Below are 20,942 nucleotides of genomic sequence, written 5' to 3' on the forward strand. Positions count from 1 at the left end.
TTCCTAACATTTTGCATTTGCAAGAAAATCTAACATGATGTAGAAACCAAAGTAAACTGAGTTATTCTATGACTCATTTAGAACCTAAAGGAACATGTGATCTGCTGTACAGTTTTTAAGTTGAAATAGGGAACCAGTGTGATTCCAGCGCTTCTTTGATAAAAATACTTCAGTACATATAAAGTCCATTAACTTAACCTAAACATTTGCTGTGGTACAGAGCCAGATATTACAGTCTGGTGGAAATCAGGAGAGGTCTGCTGAGGTTACTCTCATTAGCCAAGGACTGAGACCTATGAAATATTACATTTGTACTTGCCTGACTGGGATTGTCATTAGAAACTGCCCTTGTACAGACTTGATACTTTCCTGAAGAATGGATGAATTTGTTTGGCAAACATAAAAGCTAGGGAAAAGTTTAGTTAATTTAAATTCTCTTTTGTTTAGCATGTTTGCATGACTTTGTGCTGCCTGGTTTGGGATAGGATCAAAAATGAAAACGCTCTGAGTTTTACTCGTGGGATCTCTGACTTCAGTAATGCCTGTGTATTATTGGAAACCTCATGAGAGTCCATTCTCACTGGTTTCCCAGAACATTTTATTTCCCAAACTGGTATAAATGCACCCTGAAAATGCTTACAGTCCAGAGATAATGTTCTGTTCAACAGAAGCTCCTGGATGTTTAGCACTCTAACATTTGGTCATTTAACAGCCTGTGGTTCCACTCTTTGTTGGAAAATGATGGATTGTGTCCCTGTTACTCAGTTAGCTGCTGCTGTCCCCATTGCATCTACAACCCAGAAGGCTGTAGCTCATAGCAGAGAGTGAAGACACTTCTTTAATTACCATGATATGCTGCCATAGGTTTGACTGTTTGCTCGTGCTGCTTCCCTAGGGTAAAGATACCTTTCACCTCTGCTGCACGTGCTACAATTCAGCTCCTTCATTCTGCATTGCCAGATATGTAGTTGTTTTGGTTTTTTTTCTACCCAATTTCACATCTTAATTTACTTATTTTTATTATAGTTTCCAGAGCACTGCCATTTTGACCCTAACCTGAGAGGTGCTCAGTAACCCATCTCTCAAAAAGTCAGTGATATCAGGTATCTCTAATTCCAGGTCACTATGTACTATACTGCTGGCTATAATTCTTGGAAATAATTTGGCTTATCACTGTAGTAAGGTTGTAGTCCTGCATGTTTTTCAGTCTACCAATTTGACCCATCCCAAGAGGTGAGTCTACTTCCATTACATATTCTCTAAAGAGATATTTATTTATTTAGACTGCTTACGTGATGTGGGATTGCTTTGAACAACATTCTACTCTTATTGGTTGAACATCTTTGCTTTGAAGGAACAAAAATTCCATGGTATGAGAAAGCTGTATCTCTACCCCTCTTCTCAAGACTCGACCCAAAACTCATTCTAAACAACTGGCACTTCTCTCAAGACAGGAAGATTTTGTATCAGGCTGCTCCTGTATGCATAGGGGACCGTCAGGTCTGACTATGCGTTCGAAGTGGATCTGAAATGACCCTTGCTGTTCTCCAAACTGCTGGACAAGAACTATCTCCATTCCAAAATACCATGTAGACACAAAAAAATTATGCTGAGCTCATAAACCCAGTTTCTCAGCAGCTACTTTGTTTCTAGTGAGGATTGGCTTGCCACCATCTGCCTCGGACGGTGTACAGAATTGGATGGAGAACTGATCTCAAACATGACGATCATCTCTGTACATCATGAGAAGACCACCATTGTCCACCTATAAAACCTGAAGGAAAGGACTCATCTCTCCACCATCCTGGTGGAGTCTTTGCAAGTACAAGTGTTTTGGGGGACCTCTCCCTTTTTCTGTCATGCAGTGTGGTATGTTGGTTTTTGAAAACAGACATTTGCCCAGTTTTGGAGGCAAGTCTGGGCCCTATGGCAATATATGGCTGTTAGCTGGTAACTCTTAGTTGTGTGAATAGCTTAATGATCTGTGGATTTCCATCATATCCTCTTTCTGCTTCTAACATGCTCATTATTCCACAACAGGAAATGATCTTGCATAGAAATGCCAAGGGATGTACATTTGAATGAGGGCAGTCCCACATTCCAGCAAGGGAAGCCATTGTGGCAGGCAGGTCTCTGGTGTTTCATTTGGGATGCTAAATGATCAAAAACTTAGCAGCACTTCAGGGCTGACAACAAGAATTTTTAGCTTTGATTAAAGTGAACTGCAGCTAAGATGATTTCCTGAGTTTTCATTACAAAAAGAATGAGAAAAAACTCCAGGATGTTGTGACATTAGATAACTCCAAAAATAGTGTAATGTGAATACTAGATAAAAGGCAACTTTTGATTGTGGACCTCAGGTAATTTTAAATAACCAGCTTTTAAATGACCTTTCTTAAGTCATCTTTTCTTATTCGGTCTATTTCAAGAAAGTTCTTCTTTTACACTTTTATTTAAATGGAAGCTATACTCTGATACGTGCTGTAACTCTCGTTAAGATGTTTGAATCAATGATGTGTTTTCTAAGAGCTGGACAGTTGGAAAATAGCACAACAGAAGTCTTGGATCAGTGTCCACTGATGTCTGTGTAAAGGTTTATGCCAATTTCAACTGGCCTTGTGTCAAATCTCTTAAAACTTTGCATGAATGCTTGGAACGATTTTAATGGGTGTGAAACTACATTTAACTCTTCCTTTTTGAGAGATTTTTCATCTTGATTGCATGCACGCCCACCTAGTGGTATAGAATTCATTAACTTCTTTGGCCGTGGTATTAGCGGCCACCAGTTATGATGGAGTGTTTTTTAACAATTTTATTACATGCTCATAACATTGAATAATGCATTCTGGAAATGAGTAATATTGCTTAGATAGTTTTTTACCACTTAGTTGAGTGGAGATATTCCTCTTTATGCAAACCATAATTCAATTTTGCATCAGTCAGTATTAAGTAGTTTTGATAAGCGGAGGCAGCGCAGTTCATTTATTCACATTTTAGTTTTCAGTTTCATTTCTTTATGCTTCTTACCTAATTTCTTGGATTTTTCATCTCAATTATGAAACTCTTTATTTCGTTACCTGTGTAGCCAAGCTGTTACATTTGGTGTTATTAGCATTTAATGAAAGGGCCTTACATGCAAATAGAGAACTGACAGCCATGAGACTCTTCTGGTTTGGAACAAGGGTTTCCTTACTATTTCAGAATGTCGGTTTTTTCCTTGTTGTTCTTTTTGTTTTTGAATACAGGAAAGAAGTAGAAGTTCTGGAAATGTTCTTCTGCATGATGTATCCCTCGTTGTCAGTGCTGCTTATTTCTTATGGAGGGTCTGGTTCTTAGAGATACTGAAACATTCAAATGAATTAGATTTACTGGCTGGTAAGCACCAAGGTTGTTCACCAAGTCTGAGAACACAGAGGAAGACAAATGGAAGCAGCAATTTGCAGTTCTATTTAAAGGCAGAATGAAAAACAGACATTCTCACTCTAACATACATTTTTCTACCTTTGTCTAACAAAGCTCCTCTGAGTTTGAGACCAGTGGAAGATTTATCTGTTTTTTAATAGCTAAGATGAACATTTGGTGGTTCAAAGAATTCCCCTTATTCTTCAGGGTTTTTTTCTAACATAATATTAAAATAACTTAAAGCTGAAATTTTATCATTTCCTGTCTCTAAACTTCTTTTTGAGATTTGTCCTCCTTTCGAACTGTACTAAGAAAATGGAGCAAGTGCCTTTTCTTGGTGATAACCCCCTGACATTTAGGAATTTTATGAAGATGTAGTCTTGTCTGAAAGTTTCTTTAGCCCAAACCTGAGCTAACATTTCATCATGCATAGAGTGGGAAGAATGTTGCCTTTTCATTTTTTCCTCATCTTTTCTGCAAACAAGTTCTTCAAATGTATTGATTCTGAATAATTTGCTACTACACAGATCAACATATATTCCTTTCAGTTTCCCTTCCAGCGGTGTAGAATATTTCTTACAGAAAGATAGCAAATGTGTGTTTTGAAGGAAGAACAAGAGAACAGCAGATTCCAACTCAGCAGTCCTCCTGGGTCTTCCTTCCCACCATATTGTCACAATCACTGTTATTGCTAGTGATAGCTATGCTGGGAGAGAGGGACTCCCCAGTCAATTTCATGTTGTGTTGTCTAGACTTGTTAAAAACATCTGATTTTTGCCATACTGCTTCCTTCATAGTGTTCTGAGTACAGAGAATCTGAAGAAAAAAATGGGGGTTGGACCTATATGTTCCTTTTCTTGCTGGGTCCCAAACCCATCAAAGTTAATGGAAAGGTATCACTGACTTCCACTTCAAGGAAAAGCACATTTGTACATAAAGCTATGCTGCCAGTATGAATACCTAATACTTAAAATTTCCATCACAATTTTGACAGTATTTGTCCATCTACTGAACTGCTCGAGCTGGAGAAATGTATTGCATCTAACTGATGATTACAGTAATGTTTCATGTATGTATAGGAAAAAATCCAAGCACTCTGACACTGCCCAGGAGTGCAGACTAGCCAAAAACTGGTCTGCTTCAAGGAGCTGAAATTAATTGGCAGTACGAAGTTAGAAAAGATGATTCTGTGCTATTATCCTGCCTCAGTTCTCCAGTATTTCTCAGCTGGCATAGTTTCTAGCCAACGTGACCACAGTCACAGACCATTTTACTTTATCTAAGGGACTCAAGAACCTATAAGAAAGGTATGTTGCAGTTACTCCCCAGGTGCCCACTTTGCACCAGCCCAAAGGAGTGCCTTTGTCAGAAGGTCAGCATTCTCAGCATTGCTTTTGATTTACCAGAGAGATTAATGTGATTCATTGAAACCATCCCATACCTGTAAGAAATGGAAAATGGTTGACTGAGTGTCCAGACAGCTGCATGGCACTTCCCCTTTCTTCTTGACATCTTAATAAGACTGTATGTTACCTTTTGGAGAATGTGTCTGATATAAGACCCAAAGGAAAGTAGTTTTATGGGAGACTCAGCATCATTCCTGCTGGAAAAAGATGAGTAAGTCACTCAGTTAGAGCTTACGAAGTGGTGCAGCAATATGCATGCAAGTACTGCGCCAGAATTCAGTCTACTTTTTTTTTTCCCTCCCACAGTTCTTAATCTGCCTTTATGATGTTAAATGTAGAAATTACATTTGGGGCTACATTTGGTGCAAGTTGGTATACATCAGTGATAGTTTCTTATAGGAAAATGCAGAAAAACTTTTGTTCCATATGGTTTGATTCATTCACAAGATGAATCCTACAGGAATAATTTCAGATGTAGAAACCTTTAAGATGGGGAAATAAAAACCAGACTTACTACATTTCTGTTTTCCAGCAGGAAGGAAAAAAAATAGCACTGTACTATTACCAGTGTACTTCAGCAGATTAAAGATTGCTTCTCAGAACCACTTTTAAATTGTGTAATGGCATCACAAGGATTAAAATATTAGTCTTCTTTCCTACAGGAAAGTACTTTGCCATTACCAAATGAGAATTGACATTTGAAATATGCCAACTTATTGCAGTGAGCAGACAAACTAAATTCTTGTCTATGCTGCCTCACTTTTATCGACAGAGGCAATTTTAGCCCTTATTTAGAATGTCAAGTAGATGCAGATGTATTATGACAAATTTGTGTTGACGAAAGGAGAGGGGGTAAATTGTGAATCATAATATGGTCTATTTTTACTTTCATACAAATTTTCAGGAGACGATTAGACAATTAGACAGTTAATAATATGGCATCACTTAAGTTGTCAAAAGGGAGAGCACAGTGTGAATTTAAGAGTAGTCTCTTTAGGACTCAATACCAGGGAGTATGAGGAGGATGCAATTGATTCGGGAAAACGGAAGTAAATTTCTTTGAAGAGTGTGTAATGTCTGACTATAGACTATGGAGAACTTGTATGTCTTTGAAATGTATTTTTAACTGGAATAAATTTAAATTCAGTTTTAGTATTGACTTAGTAGACAGTTAAAGATGTGAAGATTTTACACGTATTTTTTCATTTTCCTTTGCTTTACATTTTCTGTTGGGTTTTCCTCACGAGAGACAGTTGTGAAAGTGCAGAACATTTAAAAAATCCTTAAGAAATACAGGGCTTGTATTAGGCATTAAAATTTGCTCTCTTTTGAATATCCCTGGCATTCTAGATGCAGGAGTTTGGGCTAAAGAAAAGTGTCAATTTCAGAAGTGAATAGATGGTACCTGTTTAATACGCACATTTCAGAGAATGCCTTTTGAGAAAAGAGGTAGAATCATGAGCTGGAACTTAAGATGTTGGACATGGTTTGTAATTGGTGTTCGTTTATCTGCAGATATTTTTCTGAAGCATTAGAGATATTTAGTTCTCATGGGATGTCAGTTTTGGCAAGAGAGTGTTGGCTTGTGGTAGAGCTTCGTTGATCCAAAACAAAAATCTGTATTAGTATTAGTTATATAATGTAATAGAATTACCTGATGAAACTTCTTGGGTTTTGACTTTGTAAAAAAGAGTGTTTATTACTACATGTTTTACAAAACCAAGAAATGAAATAAAATCATAACTGATTAATGAGCTGCATGGAAATACTTCCTCCGTGCCACCCACATTTCTCTGGCCCTGATCCTGGAAACACTTCATCACATATGCATTTTTGTGTGTAGACAGTATGTGAAAAATACAACATAGATTTCCCATACTTCAGTCTTTTAGGGCTCAAGAAGGTGAATGATAATATACTTGATTTCACTGATGGTTGTTTTTTTTTTTGTATGAGGGTAAAAATTGTAAACTGCTTTACGTTGATTAAGTTGTTGAGAGTTGATCACTGAATGATGGTACTAAAATTTGTAGAAGCTTTATTTTTGCTCCACTGTACCATAATGTGCTTAGATTTCTACTTAGAATAACCTGATGCCAGGATTAATATTGCCTAAAAAGTTAATTGTAATACAACGTGAGAGTGCTGTGCTAATACAATGGGGTACAACATTCTTGTTTTCTGTGTTACCAAACATGACACGTGGCCATCTTCAAAGTGAAATAATGTATATTTAATCAGGAGGACTATCAAGATTACATCTCAAGTAAACCTAACGTGGAGGAGCACTTTTCAGTATGTCTAGAGGCTTTGGAAGATCATTTCTAAGAGATGGCATGTTCCATTTGTGAGCCTTGACAATCTTTCTCTAATTTGTGGTGCTTTTCTTTTTAGTCAGGTTTGATAAGGACACGGAAGATCGAATTCCTTATATCTCCGTTACCTCAGCTGCTAGCACAGGAGCACAACTACACATCACCTGCTGGACATCATCCTCATGTCTTATATAAACGAACAGCAGAAGAAAAGGTGCACCGGTACACAGTAGAGTCCAATCCCAAATCCTTTCCTCTTGGCCATCATAGAACTCACGTTTACCACAAGTATCGTGCACAAGCAAATGGTTACCACCATGGAAGGTTTCAAAAGCAACATTTTTGTGGACGTCGCAAGAAATGTATGTAAGGAAACTTTCTCTCCTTGTTTGAGTTAGTGGCACTTAGGGATGTGTGGTGATACCTGCAGCTCATAGTCAGCTTTGTGATATGGTTGTAGTAATTCTTAACAGTATGGCTATAGAGAGAAATAAATACGGAAAATGTGATTCTTCCTTTAAATTGATAATCTATTAGGCAATCAGAATCACTGTTTAGTTTATTTTTTCTCTACCTCGATTGAAAGATCCCTTGCCTGTTTTGGTTTGGTTTTGTTGGTGTTTGTTTTTTTTTTTGACGTTTGTATAGTTCTCAGTAAGCTGTTCTGTTTCATGTTGCTGCTTTTGCACAGATAGTCTCTGAACTGTCCCCAGTTAGTTTGGGGAAATACAATTAATTAGGCTTAAAGGTGCCAGGAGAAGCCTTCAAAATCATTCATTTATGAAGGGTGGGGAATAAATTTTTCAGAACTCACCATCTCATATTGAAATTTTCAGCAACTGAGATCTTCAGAAAGAGCTTCTTAAGTAAATTGTTTAAATAAAATTTTGGAGCCACTTCCTAAGAAACGTTTTAAAATATATCCTGCCAAGGTCTATTCTGAGTCTTTCATTAGGCCCCCAAATTTCTAAGCATTTTAGAGTCCCCTTGGACTCTATATGTGTACTTAGAGTATTCAATTGGTTCTCTTTGAAAGCTGATCTCCTTCTGAATTGAGTTTCTTAATAAGGGTCTTTTGGATTTAGGATTGTACACAGTATTGAAGATATTGTCGGTCCATTTATATTCTTCCAACTTCCTACTTGAGTAAGTTCCTTTTCCAAAAGCCATAAAGGGAATACAGAGGGAAAAAAAAAACAAATGGAAGGGAAGGAATGAGAAAGGAGACAGTAGAAATGATGGCTGTCTGAGACTCAGGTCTATTTGTAGCCTGAAAATTGCATTTTAAAAATTGACTGCTTCTTCAAAAGTCCTTTTCTTCCTAGAGTTGAAAGTTAGGCCTCAAATGCCCGATGTACAAGTCTATGATTCAAATTGTAAATGTTTGCATTCTGATGTAGGTCAAAGCAACCTCATTACATACAGGAGACCTTTCCTTCCTGTCTGTTTTTCCTGCTGAGTGCTTAGAGCAAATCAAATGGTGCTACAATAGCTCATCTGCTCTGTGGTGTTTTATTTTATTTGCATTGTTCACTGTGGTCTCATGCCTTATTTACTCTATCCTCTGTGACTGCTTGTCCAAATTCAGAATTATTCATGCCCTCCTTAGCTTTTACACAGTGCTGGTTCCTGCATTAAATGAGAACATCTAGTTTGGCCACCTGGAATAGAAAATTTTAGCTTGAATAAACAAATGCATAAGCACCGAGTGTGCAGCAGTACAGGAGGCAGTTCTCTGCTGTTACCACTGCCTGTATTCAAGGTTAATTTATCCTGATCTAGGAATGAATCAAAGCTTGCTGAACAGTAGGAGGGACAAGCATCCTGCCACTTCTGGTGTCATAAAGGTAGCTTGACCAGCTCACCATCTTTTAAATCCTGTGTGGAGGAATTTGTAAGAGCTAGAAAAGCCAGTTAGTCATTTCTCAAACTCCTCCTCAGAATCTGTATGGCTTTTCATAAGAAGTGAGTGACTGTAGCCAGTAGATTATGCTTGAAATATATTTCTGCTTAAGTTCTCCTAGTGGCAGTGAAGCTAATCCAACTGCAAAACTCTGCTGCTTGTAGATTAGTCTACAGGACATGTAAATTTGAATACAAGAATCTTACTTACGTGATGTGTGCTTCCTTTCTGTGCTGGTAGTGGATATCTGTTGTGGAGCTTTTTTATGAACCCTGCTATGTAAGTAGCACATCCCAAACACCTCAGGACAGGACAAATGTAGGTATTCTGTTTACAAATTTTGTGTTTTCTTTTTTCCTTTTTTTTTCTTTCTCTTTTTGCCACAGATGCTACTATTTTATTCTATCAATTTCTCCTAATCATCCTATCCTGAAGAAGGAATCGGATCTTAATAAATATACAAGAGCTTCCTACTCATGTATTCCATACTGTGAAAATAATCTAAGGCTCCAAATCTCTGTTATTTCCTTTTCCGACGAAAACTGGTCAGAAATGATCTGAACCCTTCCCCAAACTGAGTTTTATTTCCTTTCAGATGCACCTAAGCCACCCACAGAAGAGACATATATTCGTTCAGATGAATATGGGACTTCTGCTAGGTTCAGGAGATCGTCTGCTAAAATTCAGAAAAATGGAAGTCTAAATGTTGAAACTCTTGTTGTGGCGGATAAAAAAATGTTGGAGAAACATGGCAAGGAAAATGTAACAACGTATATATTAACAGTTATGAATATGGTAAGATCTGACGTACTTGGATTATGTTATGACATGTTACTCCTGTAGAATATTGTCATGTCGGATTCATATCTTTCATTAGACAAATGGTGATAACAAAAAGAGCATGCATACCTTACCCAAGCTCTTTTTCAGGTCTCATCTAGTGTATTACTTAGGTCAAAAAGCTTTTTAAAAATAGGTTTTTAGATTTTAACAGTTCTAGCAACATTAAAGAATATAAATGTTTGGATGTCTTACTCTGTTCAGTTTGATGTCACTCCTTGACACTTAAAAACAAAACAAAAACAACAAAAAAGAGAAACTATAAATTTATTTTAAGAAATTGGATAATTAATCTATAAATATATTTTTGTTTGTGGCTTTGTTTGTTAGTTTTGTACTGCAGAACTTGAAATTGATTAGACTTGATCTAACAGAGCAAGGACAGAACAAAGCCCATTGGAATCAGTAGAAGGATTTCAAGTTTTTTGAGTAATCAGAGTGCTTTGGGGCATAATTCTGGGTTTGGATTAATCCTAATTCCATTAATGTACTGAATGTATTGAAGCTGAATGTGATGACTCAATACACATGTCTAGTCTACTCAAAAAAGTTTTTTTTTATATGTAGTTGACATTTCTTCTTCAATAATCATTGCAGGTTTCTAGTCTGTTTAAAGATGGAACAATTGGAAGTGACATAAATATTATTGTTGTGAGCCTCCTCCTTTTGGAACAAGAGCCTGTAAGTTGTCAGAATTGTTATGGTGTATATTTTGTTACATACTGTTCACAGGGAGCATTGGATATTCCCATGTTGTGTATGTAAACTTTCATTAGAAGTTTGTTATGACGCTAAAATGTGAGAGGAAAACTAAAATAACCCTCAAAAAGCATGTTCTCTACATTTCACTTTTTTCCTTTTTTTTTTTTTTTTGAATACTAAATCTTCATTTTCATTTAAATGTTCTTTAGAAACTTGAAATAAAACTTAACAGTTTCTAGCATTTTTTTGGATAGAGCTGTACTGTGAAATCTAATTAAGAACTATTTAAATAGATAGGAAGGTTTGGGACTAAGCTCTCCAGTCAGATATCAGAAGGATGAAGGAGTAAAAAGCAACAAAATGTAGACAGCACATAGCAGAAGAGGAACTAGAGCCAACTTTTTTGGCAATGGCCCTGAAAGCGAAGAAGAAAGAACCTTTCCAATGGAAAGAAATTTGTGAGGGATTCATCTACCTGGATAATACTTGTCCTCCAAAGTAGTATACACACGTATTAATTGCAAGGTTGAAAAGGTTTTAGTATTCAGCTTTATTAGAAATCAAATGTATTTGTATGCTGTAATTCCAACTATTGACTCTGAAAATATTTATATGTCTGGGGAATGCTTCAGTTTTATTCTATAATTCTAATATATTCATTCATTGACTGATCCACACAAACAGTAACTACAGGAATAGGTAAGTACTTACAGGAAAAAATACACAAAAAAATCCCTTTTCCTCTAACCAGCTCTTCTTCCTTCAGTCATCTTTCTCAAGTACTGATGGAAGCACCTTATTTCTGTGTCTTTGTATTACCTACAGGGTGGATTACTGATCAACCACCATGCAGACCAGTCCCTGAACAGCTTTTGTCAATGGCAGTCTGCTCTGGTTGGGAAGAATGGAAAACGCCATGACCATGCCATCTTGCTTACAGGTTTTGATATCTGCTCTTGGAAAAATGAGCCCTGTGATACTTTAGGTATGACATGAAAACTTCTGGATATCAACAGCAGCATCTTCATTCATAGAGACTGAAGTGTCTTAAAATAAGCAAAGTTATTTTTGCATATAATGTTAGACTTGTTGAACAGGAAAGATCAGTATTATTACTACATAGTTTTCTTTGGAGTACCTAGAAGAAAAAGATTTCAAGGATTACTGCATCAGCAAAAAAAAAAAAAAAGGCAAAATAAACTACCTGAAGGCATTCTTCTGGATTGTCACCTCTACAAGAAATACTTGGGATTTTACAAATCTTTGAGCCACTCTGATTTGATTTGTTTTGACCTTCATTTATATTATATATAGTTTTTTATTTTGTGACTACTTGCCCTTTGTGAATGAGATTCCTCCCTTATTTAGGAGCAGTAAAGACATGTAGGGGCAAAGAATGATCTTTGCCAATAAAACACATTTTGGACAGTTAGGTTTGATTTGCATTTTCTTCTTATGCAAGATCTCCTTTATTGTCAAATAAAAGTCTGCTTTAATTTTTCTGTAATAAATCTGGTGAAGAAGAAAACCATCTTGCAGTTTTATGCACTGCGATAGAACGGCTGATTAAGATCAGTGCAGATGATACATGTATTTAGCATTCTGTAGAGGAATGACCTTTTCTACTGTTTCCTTCTTTCAGGATTTGCACCTATCAGTGGTATGTGCAGCAAATACCGTAGTTGTACCATTAATGAAGATACAGGCCTTGGACTGGCTTTTACAATTGCTCATGAATCTGGACACAAGTAAGTTATTTTTCAGGAATCTCACCTGCTCCTTCTATAGCTAAACTTGTAGATGAATGGATGCTTTCCTGTGTAACTTTAGGGAATCTGCTTTAGCAGGGCATTTGGACTAGATGATCACTAGAGGTGGTACCTTTCAACCCCGAGGATTCTGTGATTCTGTGAATTCTGACTAACCCCTGGCAGTATAGAGGCATCACTTCTGTACGTGGAACAAACCTGAAATCAAGGCTTAGAGAAAATGTGGACCTATGGTCACTTTTCTGAATAGCAACATTTCTGCACATAGTATCTTTCAAAAGCAGTGCTACTGTATTCTGCTGTTTGCTCAAGGCATGAATCCTTCTGATTCTGCATGACTGAATCAGGACTATTTAGTTTTCGTTGTACAAATATGCTCTACAGTATATACTATGACCTAATGTCTACATGAGTGACCCTTTCACAAGTTTCTGTGCATCTGAAGGGAAACAAGGAATTAAAGAATAATCCAGCTACTAGTGAAGTCCATGGGAACAGAGCCAATGCATTCAGTAGGACCAAATATGTAAAATGTGTAGGGCTTGATCCTCCTGCCACACTAAGGCAATTTCACTGACCTCAGTAGATTTTTAATGCTCTTCGATCGGTATTAGGGAATCATGCCTGTAGCTCATTTTTCAAGAATTACCCCCTTCAGTTGACTAATCTCTTTCCTTATTTGTTTTCTTCCTACTGACTTTGAGAGATTACACTTGGAACCTCTTTTCTTCAGCATTGATATATTTTCTTTTCCACCACTGCTTTTGACTCTTACATTACGTTTGGTATACTTTTATACTCTTGTGTAATGACATGCATCTTGCATTCTGGAGAAAATCTGCCCCAGATACAAACTGCCTTTGTTACCCTGTGTTCAAGTTCCTGAGACTACCTAGTGTGAAGTGTAAAATGACAGAACTTGGCCTCTGTGATACAGAGATTTGTGAAAGAAAAATGTCCTTGAAACTATTGCCAGGAAATCCTAGCAATCACACAGTATGCAGAATACAGCTTTGGGAAGAGTACTCAATTTCATCATCTTAAAGTGTGAGGTACTTCAGTGCAATTCAGGAACTCTACTGATCAGTGTTTATCTAACAGGTTAAGGAGTGCTCTGATGCTGTGTTTGTGTTGGAGAACAAGTGATCTGTGGTGATAAATGCAGGTTCATACTGTGGTAAAAATTACTTCTGACAAGATGATCCATACAGGACATTTCTTGGAGCTTTCTTATTTTGCTCACTGTGTGTCTTTGGAAGTTACACACCTCTTTGTTACACACTTTTTATGGTTTTATTTCAGTACTTTGTATCTTCACCTGAAAGTTTTAACAGTTTATGAGTTCAGAGCCCATTATGTCAGTGGATATTAAAGCTGGATTCTTTGGCTTCAGTGCATGTGAACAAAGCTTGTATCTTATAAAGGATTACAAAATATCAGCTTATTTGGGACTGTTTTTTGACCATTTATAGTGAGCCATATATTTTAGCAAGCTTGGAGCCACAGTTGATGGCAACACATTCAGTAACTGATGAGCCTGCAATGATTTATAATAGGGGACAGAACTCAGTAAATTGGATATTCCCTGCACATGCACTCATTGCATTTATAAAGTTTCCAGTGTACTAAAATGTTGAAGTAGCAGATTATGAAATTTCTATTCAAAACATACTGAAATTCACAGATGTCCTATACAATAAGTAAATATTAAGTAGTGAAACAAAGCTTGACAATTACATTTATTATAATCATTAGCCCCTCATAATTTGTCCTTTTCAATGTGGTGTTTATTACTGCTTACTTATTATTAACACTACTAAATGCTTCTTTATATACAATGTACTTTTTCCTCAGTTGGACCTACATGCTATCCTTAACTAGTAATGATTGTGGCTCTGGGGTAATTTCTATAGCACAATTATCTGCACAACTCATTAGCTGCAGTTCTTTTGTTTGGTTGGCGGATTTTTTTCTTCCCTGTAAGGTACTTAGTATTTTGGAGATGTGAAAATAGTGTGCCTAGAGTGTAAACAAAGAATAATAGCTTTAACTTGAACTTCTTATAATATTTTTCTTTCAAAGTGATATTACTTGGAATTTGTCTGTTAATCTGCAGAATATGCTTATTGAAGAAGGTGATATAGTAGATTTCTTCTCTCTGTTGCCCCTTACTGTTCCTTCAAAGAGCAACATCATTAGTAGTGAGAGGCAGCTGATTCCAAGTACCGTAAGCTGTTGGCTTGTTATGGAATGTCCAACAAGGTGGCGAAGTGCAGTAGTTATTTTTATATGAATGCATCCACTCATTTTTGATGCACCATAAAGCAGATGTTAGTAACTTTCAGTTGCAGTTGTGAAAAAACAAACAGGCAGGATTTCATGAAAAAGTTAAGAAATGGTTATATGTAAAACGCCTGATGCAGTCTGCAGCTGGTAATTAGATGCCACTGTCTTGTCATGGCTCACACTACAGAGCTCCTATTCATCACCAATATGGGTCATTCTTGAAAAATTATTATATTTTTCTAATTAGACTGAAGGCAGTAAAATCTGAATGCTACATAATGGAGCTAGTTTCATAATCACCATTGTTCTCGTGGTGGTTTGTGTCTATTTTCAACTCTGTGGATTTCAGTCTTAGAAGTGTTGCCTGTAATGTGTTCCTCCTGCCTTAAGTTGTTTCTTGCTTCTGATTAATGAACATTTTCACTCGTATGTGTGGCTCTTTTTCAGCTTTGGTATGATTCATGATGGAGAAGGAAATCCTTGTAGAAAAGCTGAGGGAAATATTATGTCTCCCACGCTCACAGGAAACAATGGAGTATTTTCTTGGTCTGTATGCAGCAGGCAGTATCTCAACAAATTTCTCAGGTAGGCCAGATGTAAATCTGGGCCAGAGCCAGGGAATGTATCTTACTAACTGGGCTTGAACTTTTGAACAGACGTAAAAATTACTTAAGTGTGAAATGTACCTCTTTCAAAATGTACTCAACCCAGTGCACTGTTTGAGCTCTCACACTTGGACTCTTGAAGCATATAGGTGGTATGGTATTTAAGTGCCTTTGTCCTGCCTCATTTCAAAAGAACAAATTTCACCCTGTATGAATATCCTATGCTAATTAATGGCATATCATTCCTTCCCAGGCATTCCTGTCATCAGATAGGTTTATTAGAGAATTAGCAGGAAGTAAACACAAAAGAGAGCAGACGCAGTCGTACCAAAGTCATTACAAAATGTAAACTAACACTAGTGGACTTTCTCCCTAGATTTTCTCTCTTGATCTAGCTCATGCCATGAATTTCAAGTTTTAGGTTAAGTTTTTATTTTAAAGATTTTCATGCTCTGCTCCTGGAATAAAAAGAAAAAGAGAGAAGGATGCTGTTTATTTCTCCAGAGTGTTAGCATTATTCAGTGATGCTTTTAAACAAGCTGTGTTTTAGTTTATAATTTATGTCATCAGAACTGCACTCTTTTCCTGCAGAACTTCCCTATTATTGAGTTTGTCATACATATGTAGGCAACATATCATTATGCAAAGGTGTGTAACAGGTACTGAGACCTAGATCCAATAAGGGCATTTTAGATGTTAATTCCTTAAAGTAAAAATCAAGCACCAACATTCTGTGGATCTAATTCTTGAATTCTAATGTAGTATTTTAAAGCAGTGAATGGGGAAAGAAAAAAGAGCTCTGTTGATTTTTGCCTGCCCCAGTGGTGCAGCATATTCAGATTATACGAATTTCAAATTAAAAAGTGATGTAAGCACCCCACTGTACAGTATGGTCCAACAGACTTACACTTTGAAGATATATCCAGCACAGAGCAACCTTCCAATTATATGGTCTCTCAAGCATATATAAAGGAAAGAAAGTAGACCATAGTGTACCTTTGGCATTTAGCTGGATCCAGCCAACCCGAAGCACACAAGCTGCATCAGGCTTCTGTTTGTCAATCCACATTAAGTGAAATGAGCCAGTATCTATGTTGTCTCCATTGATTCCTGACTTTGGGAACCCACTTAAGGAGAGAAGCAGAACAGATTAATTTGTCTCAATTACATGCAAATAAAGATAACTTATCACAACAGTTCCAAAGCCTGGAAATTCCTGCTTCCTCAAAAGTTTTCAGGTCAGGCTGCCAACAAGATGTGTCGAGATCTTTTGGCTCCTGCAACCAGATATTCTCATTTCAGTACGTGACTGTAAAGCTACTTAAAAGTACTGTATGCTGTACTGTTTTTACTGTTCCATAGCAGATTGTTTTGATATAAAGATCATAGTCATAATTATACATTCTCATTATAGTACAGCTCAAGCTTCCTGCCTGATTGATGAACCTAAGCAGACCGGACAGTATAAATACCCTGACAAACTGCCAGGCCAGATGTATGATGCTGACACCCAGTGCAAATGGCAATTTGGAATGAGAGCAAAAGTGTGCAACCTTAGCTTTGTAAAGGTACCTACTGATATTTGTGTCACTATAAATACATAAAAATAACACTGAGGTTTCTGGAGCTAGGGCTGTTTATCTACCTTACCTTGCTTGGCAATGTGCTTTGAAGGCTATGGCCTCCTTTAAGGGATATCACCATTCCAGGGGAGTTTCAAAGCAAAATTTGTTCTTTCCAAGAGTCATAAGAAGTGCAGTTGAATACATAAGACCCAAGTCCTTGCCTGCTTATACTTATTTCTCTATGCTTAAGGAAATGAGCAAGAAATACAGCTTTGATGAAAATATTCATGGGATGTGGGAGGTGGCAAAAGGAGGAAGTTTCTTGTTTTCCCCCTATGCATTAACTTGGAAGTCTAGTAAGGATTTATAGAGTTAAGTAAGAAAAAAAAAAGGAACTCAAAGTCTCAACTTTGTGATGAAGGATTATGAGTTTTTTCTTTTTCTTTTCAGGATATCTGCAAATCTCTATGGTGCCATAAAGTGGGTCATAGATGTGAGACAAAATTCATGCCAGCAGCAGAAGGAACAGCTTGTGGTATAAACATGGTGAGTGAGTGACAAAAGGCGAAATGTTTTAGCAGAATTTTTAAACAGGGTGGGAGGTTTTGGGGTTCTGACAGCCCCAAGACCATCATTTAATGTGGATTTTTTTGTATAAGATTACCCAAAAATATATTCTCAAAAAGAACAATTTTGAAGACTTGTACTTCAAAGATCTTAAACTCAGAGCTTGTATAAATTATAGGATGCTGCTTATTTATACTGTTGTGTTAACCAATGTCTACTTCAGAGTTATTGTTATCCAGAGAACTATCTCATGGATCTCAGTTGGAAACATTTGATTTATTAGGCACTTGAGCTTTTAAATGTCCCTTTTTTTTTCTTTTTTTTTCTTTTTTTTTTTTTTTTTGTTTTGCACCTACTAGGTACCACTAACTCTGATGGGATATTTTTTGGCATTCTTTTGGCAGTGGTGTCGAAGAGGACAGTGTGTCAAATATGGTGATCATGGACCCAAGCCTGTAAATGGCCACTGGTCTGCCTGGTCTGAGTGGTCACAGTGTACTCGGACTTGTGGAGGTGGGGTCACATATCAAGAAAGACACTGCAACAATCCAAAGTAAGACATAGATATGAAAAGGTATTATTTTTACACTATTTATGTTATTAAAACAGAATTATTAAAAAAGAATATAGTCCATTTCTTGGGAGAAATAATATGCGTGAAATGCTTCTTAGGCCTTTTTTCCATGTCCAGTAAGACCACTCAGTAGCTGAAGGACAGATGTATGTTCTGCTGGTAGAAAGTAGTGGCTGAGTGAAGACTTGTAGAACACTGTAACATCTATACAGCCCAACTTTCTGAATTTATTGTGTCACGCTGCAGTTTATCAAACACCTGCTGCAGAAGAGAAATGCCACACAGTCACATTCACACTTAATAATTTAAGAGTAAGTGAAATAATTCTTACAAGCTATTAAAAGACTCCTAATGGGATCATACCATCTTGTGTAATAAACCAAAGATGTTTCAAGTCAATATCAAAATAGTGGTAGACAGATGACTTTGTATGCCTGCCATGTTCTTTGTATTCTTTTATGCTTCACAGGTCATAAAGTTTCAGAGCCATAGATTTGTATGGTAACTCATAAAACATTTCTGGTTTGTTCCTCTAGTGAATGTCTTATTGCTGTAAATACTACTATCCCATATACTACTATTTCATAGTAGAAATAAAATGTTATCAGATCAAAATCTTTTCCAAGTACTCAAATTACTGCAACTTACTAGAAAAAGATCTCACTATGTTATACACAACTTTAACAGGCATATACGTATGAATTTATCATTGCACACAGTAAAAAAAAGCATTTAAACTACACTAATAAAAAAAAAAAAAAAAAGAAAACCTGACACGGTTTATATGAGGCTGTAAGGAAGCCTCATACCTGTTATAGAGTGCTACAGTAGTAATATCCAAGCTTCATATATTGTGTTACAGGAGAATGCAAAAATGTAAATTAGATGAAATAGTCTTTGTTACCCTCAGTCAGTCAATCTTTGCAGATTTATAACAGATCATTCTCAACATTAGTTGGAATGTTTCACTTTTGCTCAATGTAATAACTAATAATGATTTCAAATGATGTTAATGCAGAAACTCTACTTTTTGAAATGTCTGGCTATCACATGTTGAATTTATAACTTGTGTTCAGTGTGATCTGTCCTAACTTCTGTAAAACCTGATATAAGAGTAGATGTCAGAACTGGACTGTATCTCTACAAAATTTAATTTTATTACAGTAGAGTATATCCAGTTATAGCAAAGAGAATAAACTACAAATCTCTCTCAGTTTTAGAGTGATTAAATTAAAGGACTATAAACAAGCCATCTACACAACACTGTATAGCAGTGAATGAATATTCAGGTAACTGTATTTCACAGAATTTTCACATGCAAGTAGAATCATTAGAAATATGATCCTATCCATTTTCAATGTTAAACCATATGGAAAGATTTATAGCCCACTGAATGTTCATTGTTCACTTCTAAAACTACAGATAAACAAAGAATAATGATTCCTTTCTTTCTGAACTTCTGAAATATATTTCAGATGTTTATACATTTCAATATATATATATTATTTCATACGTAAGATATTTATTTCAATTTTCCTAATCCAGGTTTGTGTTGGAGCTAGTGTTTGTTTTGTTCAAATGCCTGACAGAAGATTTTGGATAGCAAAATTCTGAGAATGACAACAAACAATATGTATTTGTATAAGAGGTTATGACAGGGGCTGTGTGGATCTCTGAAGAACGGACTGGACTCTAACATGGTTTTTTTTTAAGATTAGTACTCCATTTTTTTTCTGAACAATTGACTTAGGACCACTGAGGGAAATTTCTAGGTTTCCAGTGATTTCAGTGGTGACACACCTTACTTAAGAGCTTAAAGACAGGTGAGGAATGTAGCTCCAGGCTGCTGCTTATGAAAATCTCATCTGTGTTTGTGAAATTCACCTCTTGAAAATGATATCCAACCAATTCTGTTTCCTTTTGTTTGATGATTATAAGATGTACATCGTTACCACACCTAAACAGCTCTGGATATGGCTTCTGAATGATCACCTCAGTTATGTTTGAATTTGTAATAACAAACTCGCATGGAGGTCATCATGTAGAACACAGGGCTATGAAGATTTGCTAAAATCAGTATATTTCTCTAAATTGTCCCACTGTAAACTCATGGATCTGGTTTTTATACATCACATTTGACAATCAAGGTACTTTTCAAAGATACAAATAGGTTGAATAATCATTTGGTGAGAGAGAACCTAAAGAGTGAGAGATTTAAATGAATCACATAACTGTGATTGTCAAAGACATTTTAGACCTTTTCAATACATGCAGAGAACTGTTGTCCAGCTTTTTGATACCGTCATAATGTGGTTGTAGTAAGAGTAGGAAGTTGAATTTAAATAATTACAAACCAGAGAAAAAAACAGGAGTCCAGAAATTTCAATTTAATTCCCTGTGTGTGAAATGTTTTCCTTGATCATATTTCTTTGAGGACTTTATACTCTCTGTTTGTTTTGAGGACTTTGAGGACTGTAGACTCTGCTTCTGTTAGCCTTGAAGCCAAAACCTATTGGTACAAGGCAATCAATAGAAGCATGATTTTATCAGTGGATAATAAGCCTTTTCTTTGAAATTTGCTGTTGTAGCCCTCTAGTTTCCTGTGAATTACTTTACACTTCCTGGCATCTTGGTGTAAAAAAGGAAGGTGGAAATGTTTCTATGAATCCTCTGGCCAGCAATTTCAGTAATAAGAGTGTACTGTAAGATCAAGATACTGCTGTGACAGGGTTGGAGAACAGAATGCCTGTTGCAGTGTTTCGCAAGTTTGGTGGAATTTTATACCATCCTCAAATGCAACCCTGTGGCTAGAAATCATGATCTAGCCATAAATAATTCCATTTTATTGTTTATTTGGTGGCATTTACTTGGAAGAAGGTTGCTTCTTTTCTGTACACTAAAGCAGATTTGTTCTCTGGGGTAGAGGAGGTCAAAAAATCATACATGTGCTGAAGCTGGAAAGAAAATCTGTAGAGACTTGAGTCAGAACCCAACACTTGGCTGACTTA

At 36.5% G+C, this 20,942-nt stretch overlaps 1 protein-coding gene across 1 annotated transcript in view; it reads left to right on the forward strand.

Annotated features, from left to right (window-relative positions):
- Positions 1-20,942, forward strand: part of ADAMTS18 (ADAM metallopeptidase with thrombospondin type 1 motif 18) — a 65,253-nt gene that overhangs the window by 19,453 nt on the left and 24,858 nt on the right. The window contains exons 4-12 of the mRNA XM_065734240.1: positions 7,203-7,485; positions 9,622-9,821; positions 10,464-10,547; positions 11,394-11,553; positions 12,211-12,316; positions 15,071-15,208; positions 16,643-16,796; positions 17,244-17,339; positions 17,765-17,913. Coding sequence (XP_065590312.1) covers positions 7,203-7,485; positions 9,622-9,821; positions 10,464-10,547; positions 11,394-11,553; positions 12,211-12,316; positions 15,071-15,208; positions 16,643-16,796; positions 17,244-17,339; positions 17,765-17,913 — 1,370 coding nt within the window. The remainder of the gene's footprint in view (positions 1-7,202; positions 7,486-9,621; positions 9,822-10,463; positions 10,548-11,393; positions 11,554-12,210; positions 12,317-15,070; positions 15,209-16,642; positions 16,797-17,243; positions 17,340-17,764; positions 17,914-20,942) is intronic.

This window comes from Cyrtonyx montezumae, unplaced genomic scaffold (assembly GCF_038088225.1).
Source record: "Cyrtonyx montezumae isolate F1298 unplaced genomic scaffold, pur_monq_1.0 scaffold_17, whole genome shotgun sequence".
NCBI classification, from domain to species: domain Eukaryota; kingdom Metazoa; phylum Chordata; class Aves; order Galliformes; family Odontophoridae; genus Cyrtonyx; species Cyrtonyx montezumae.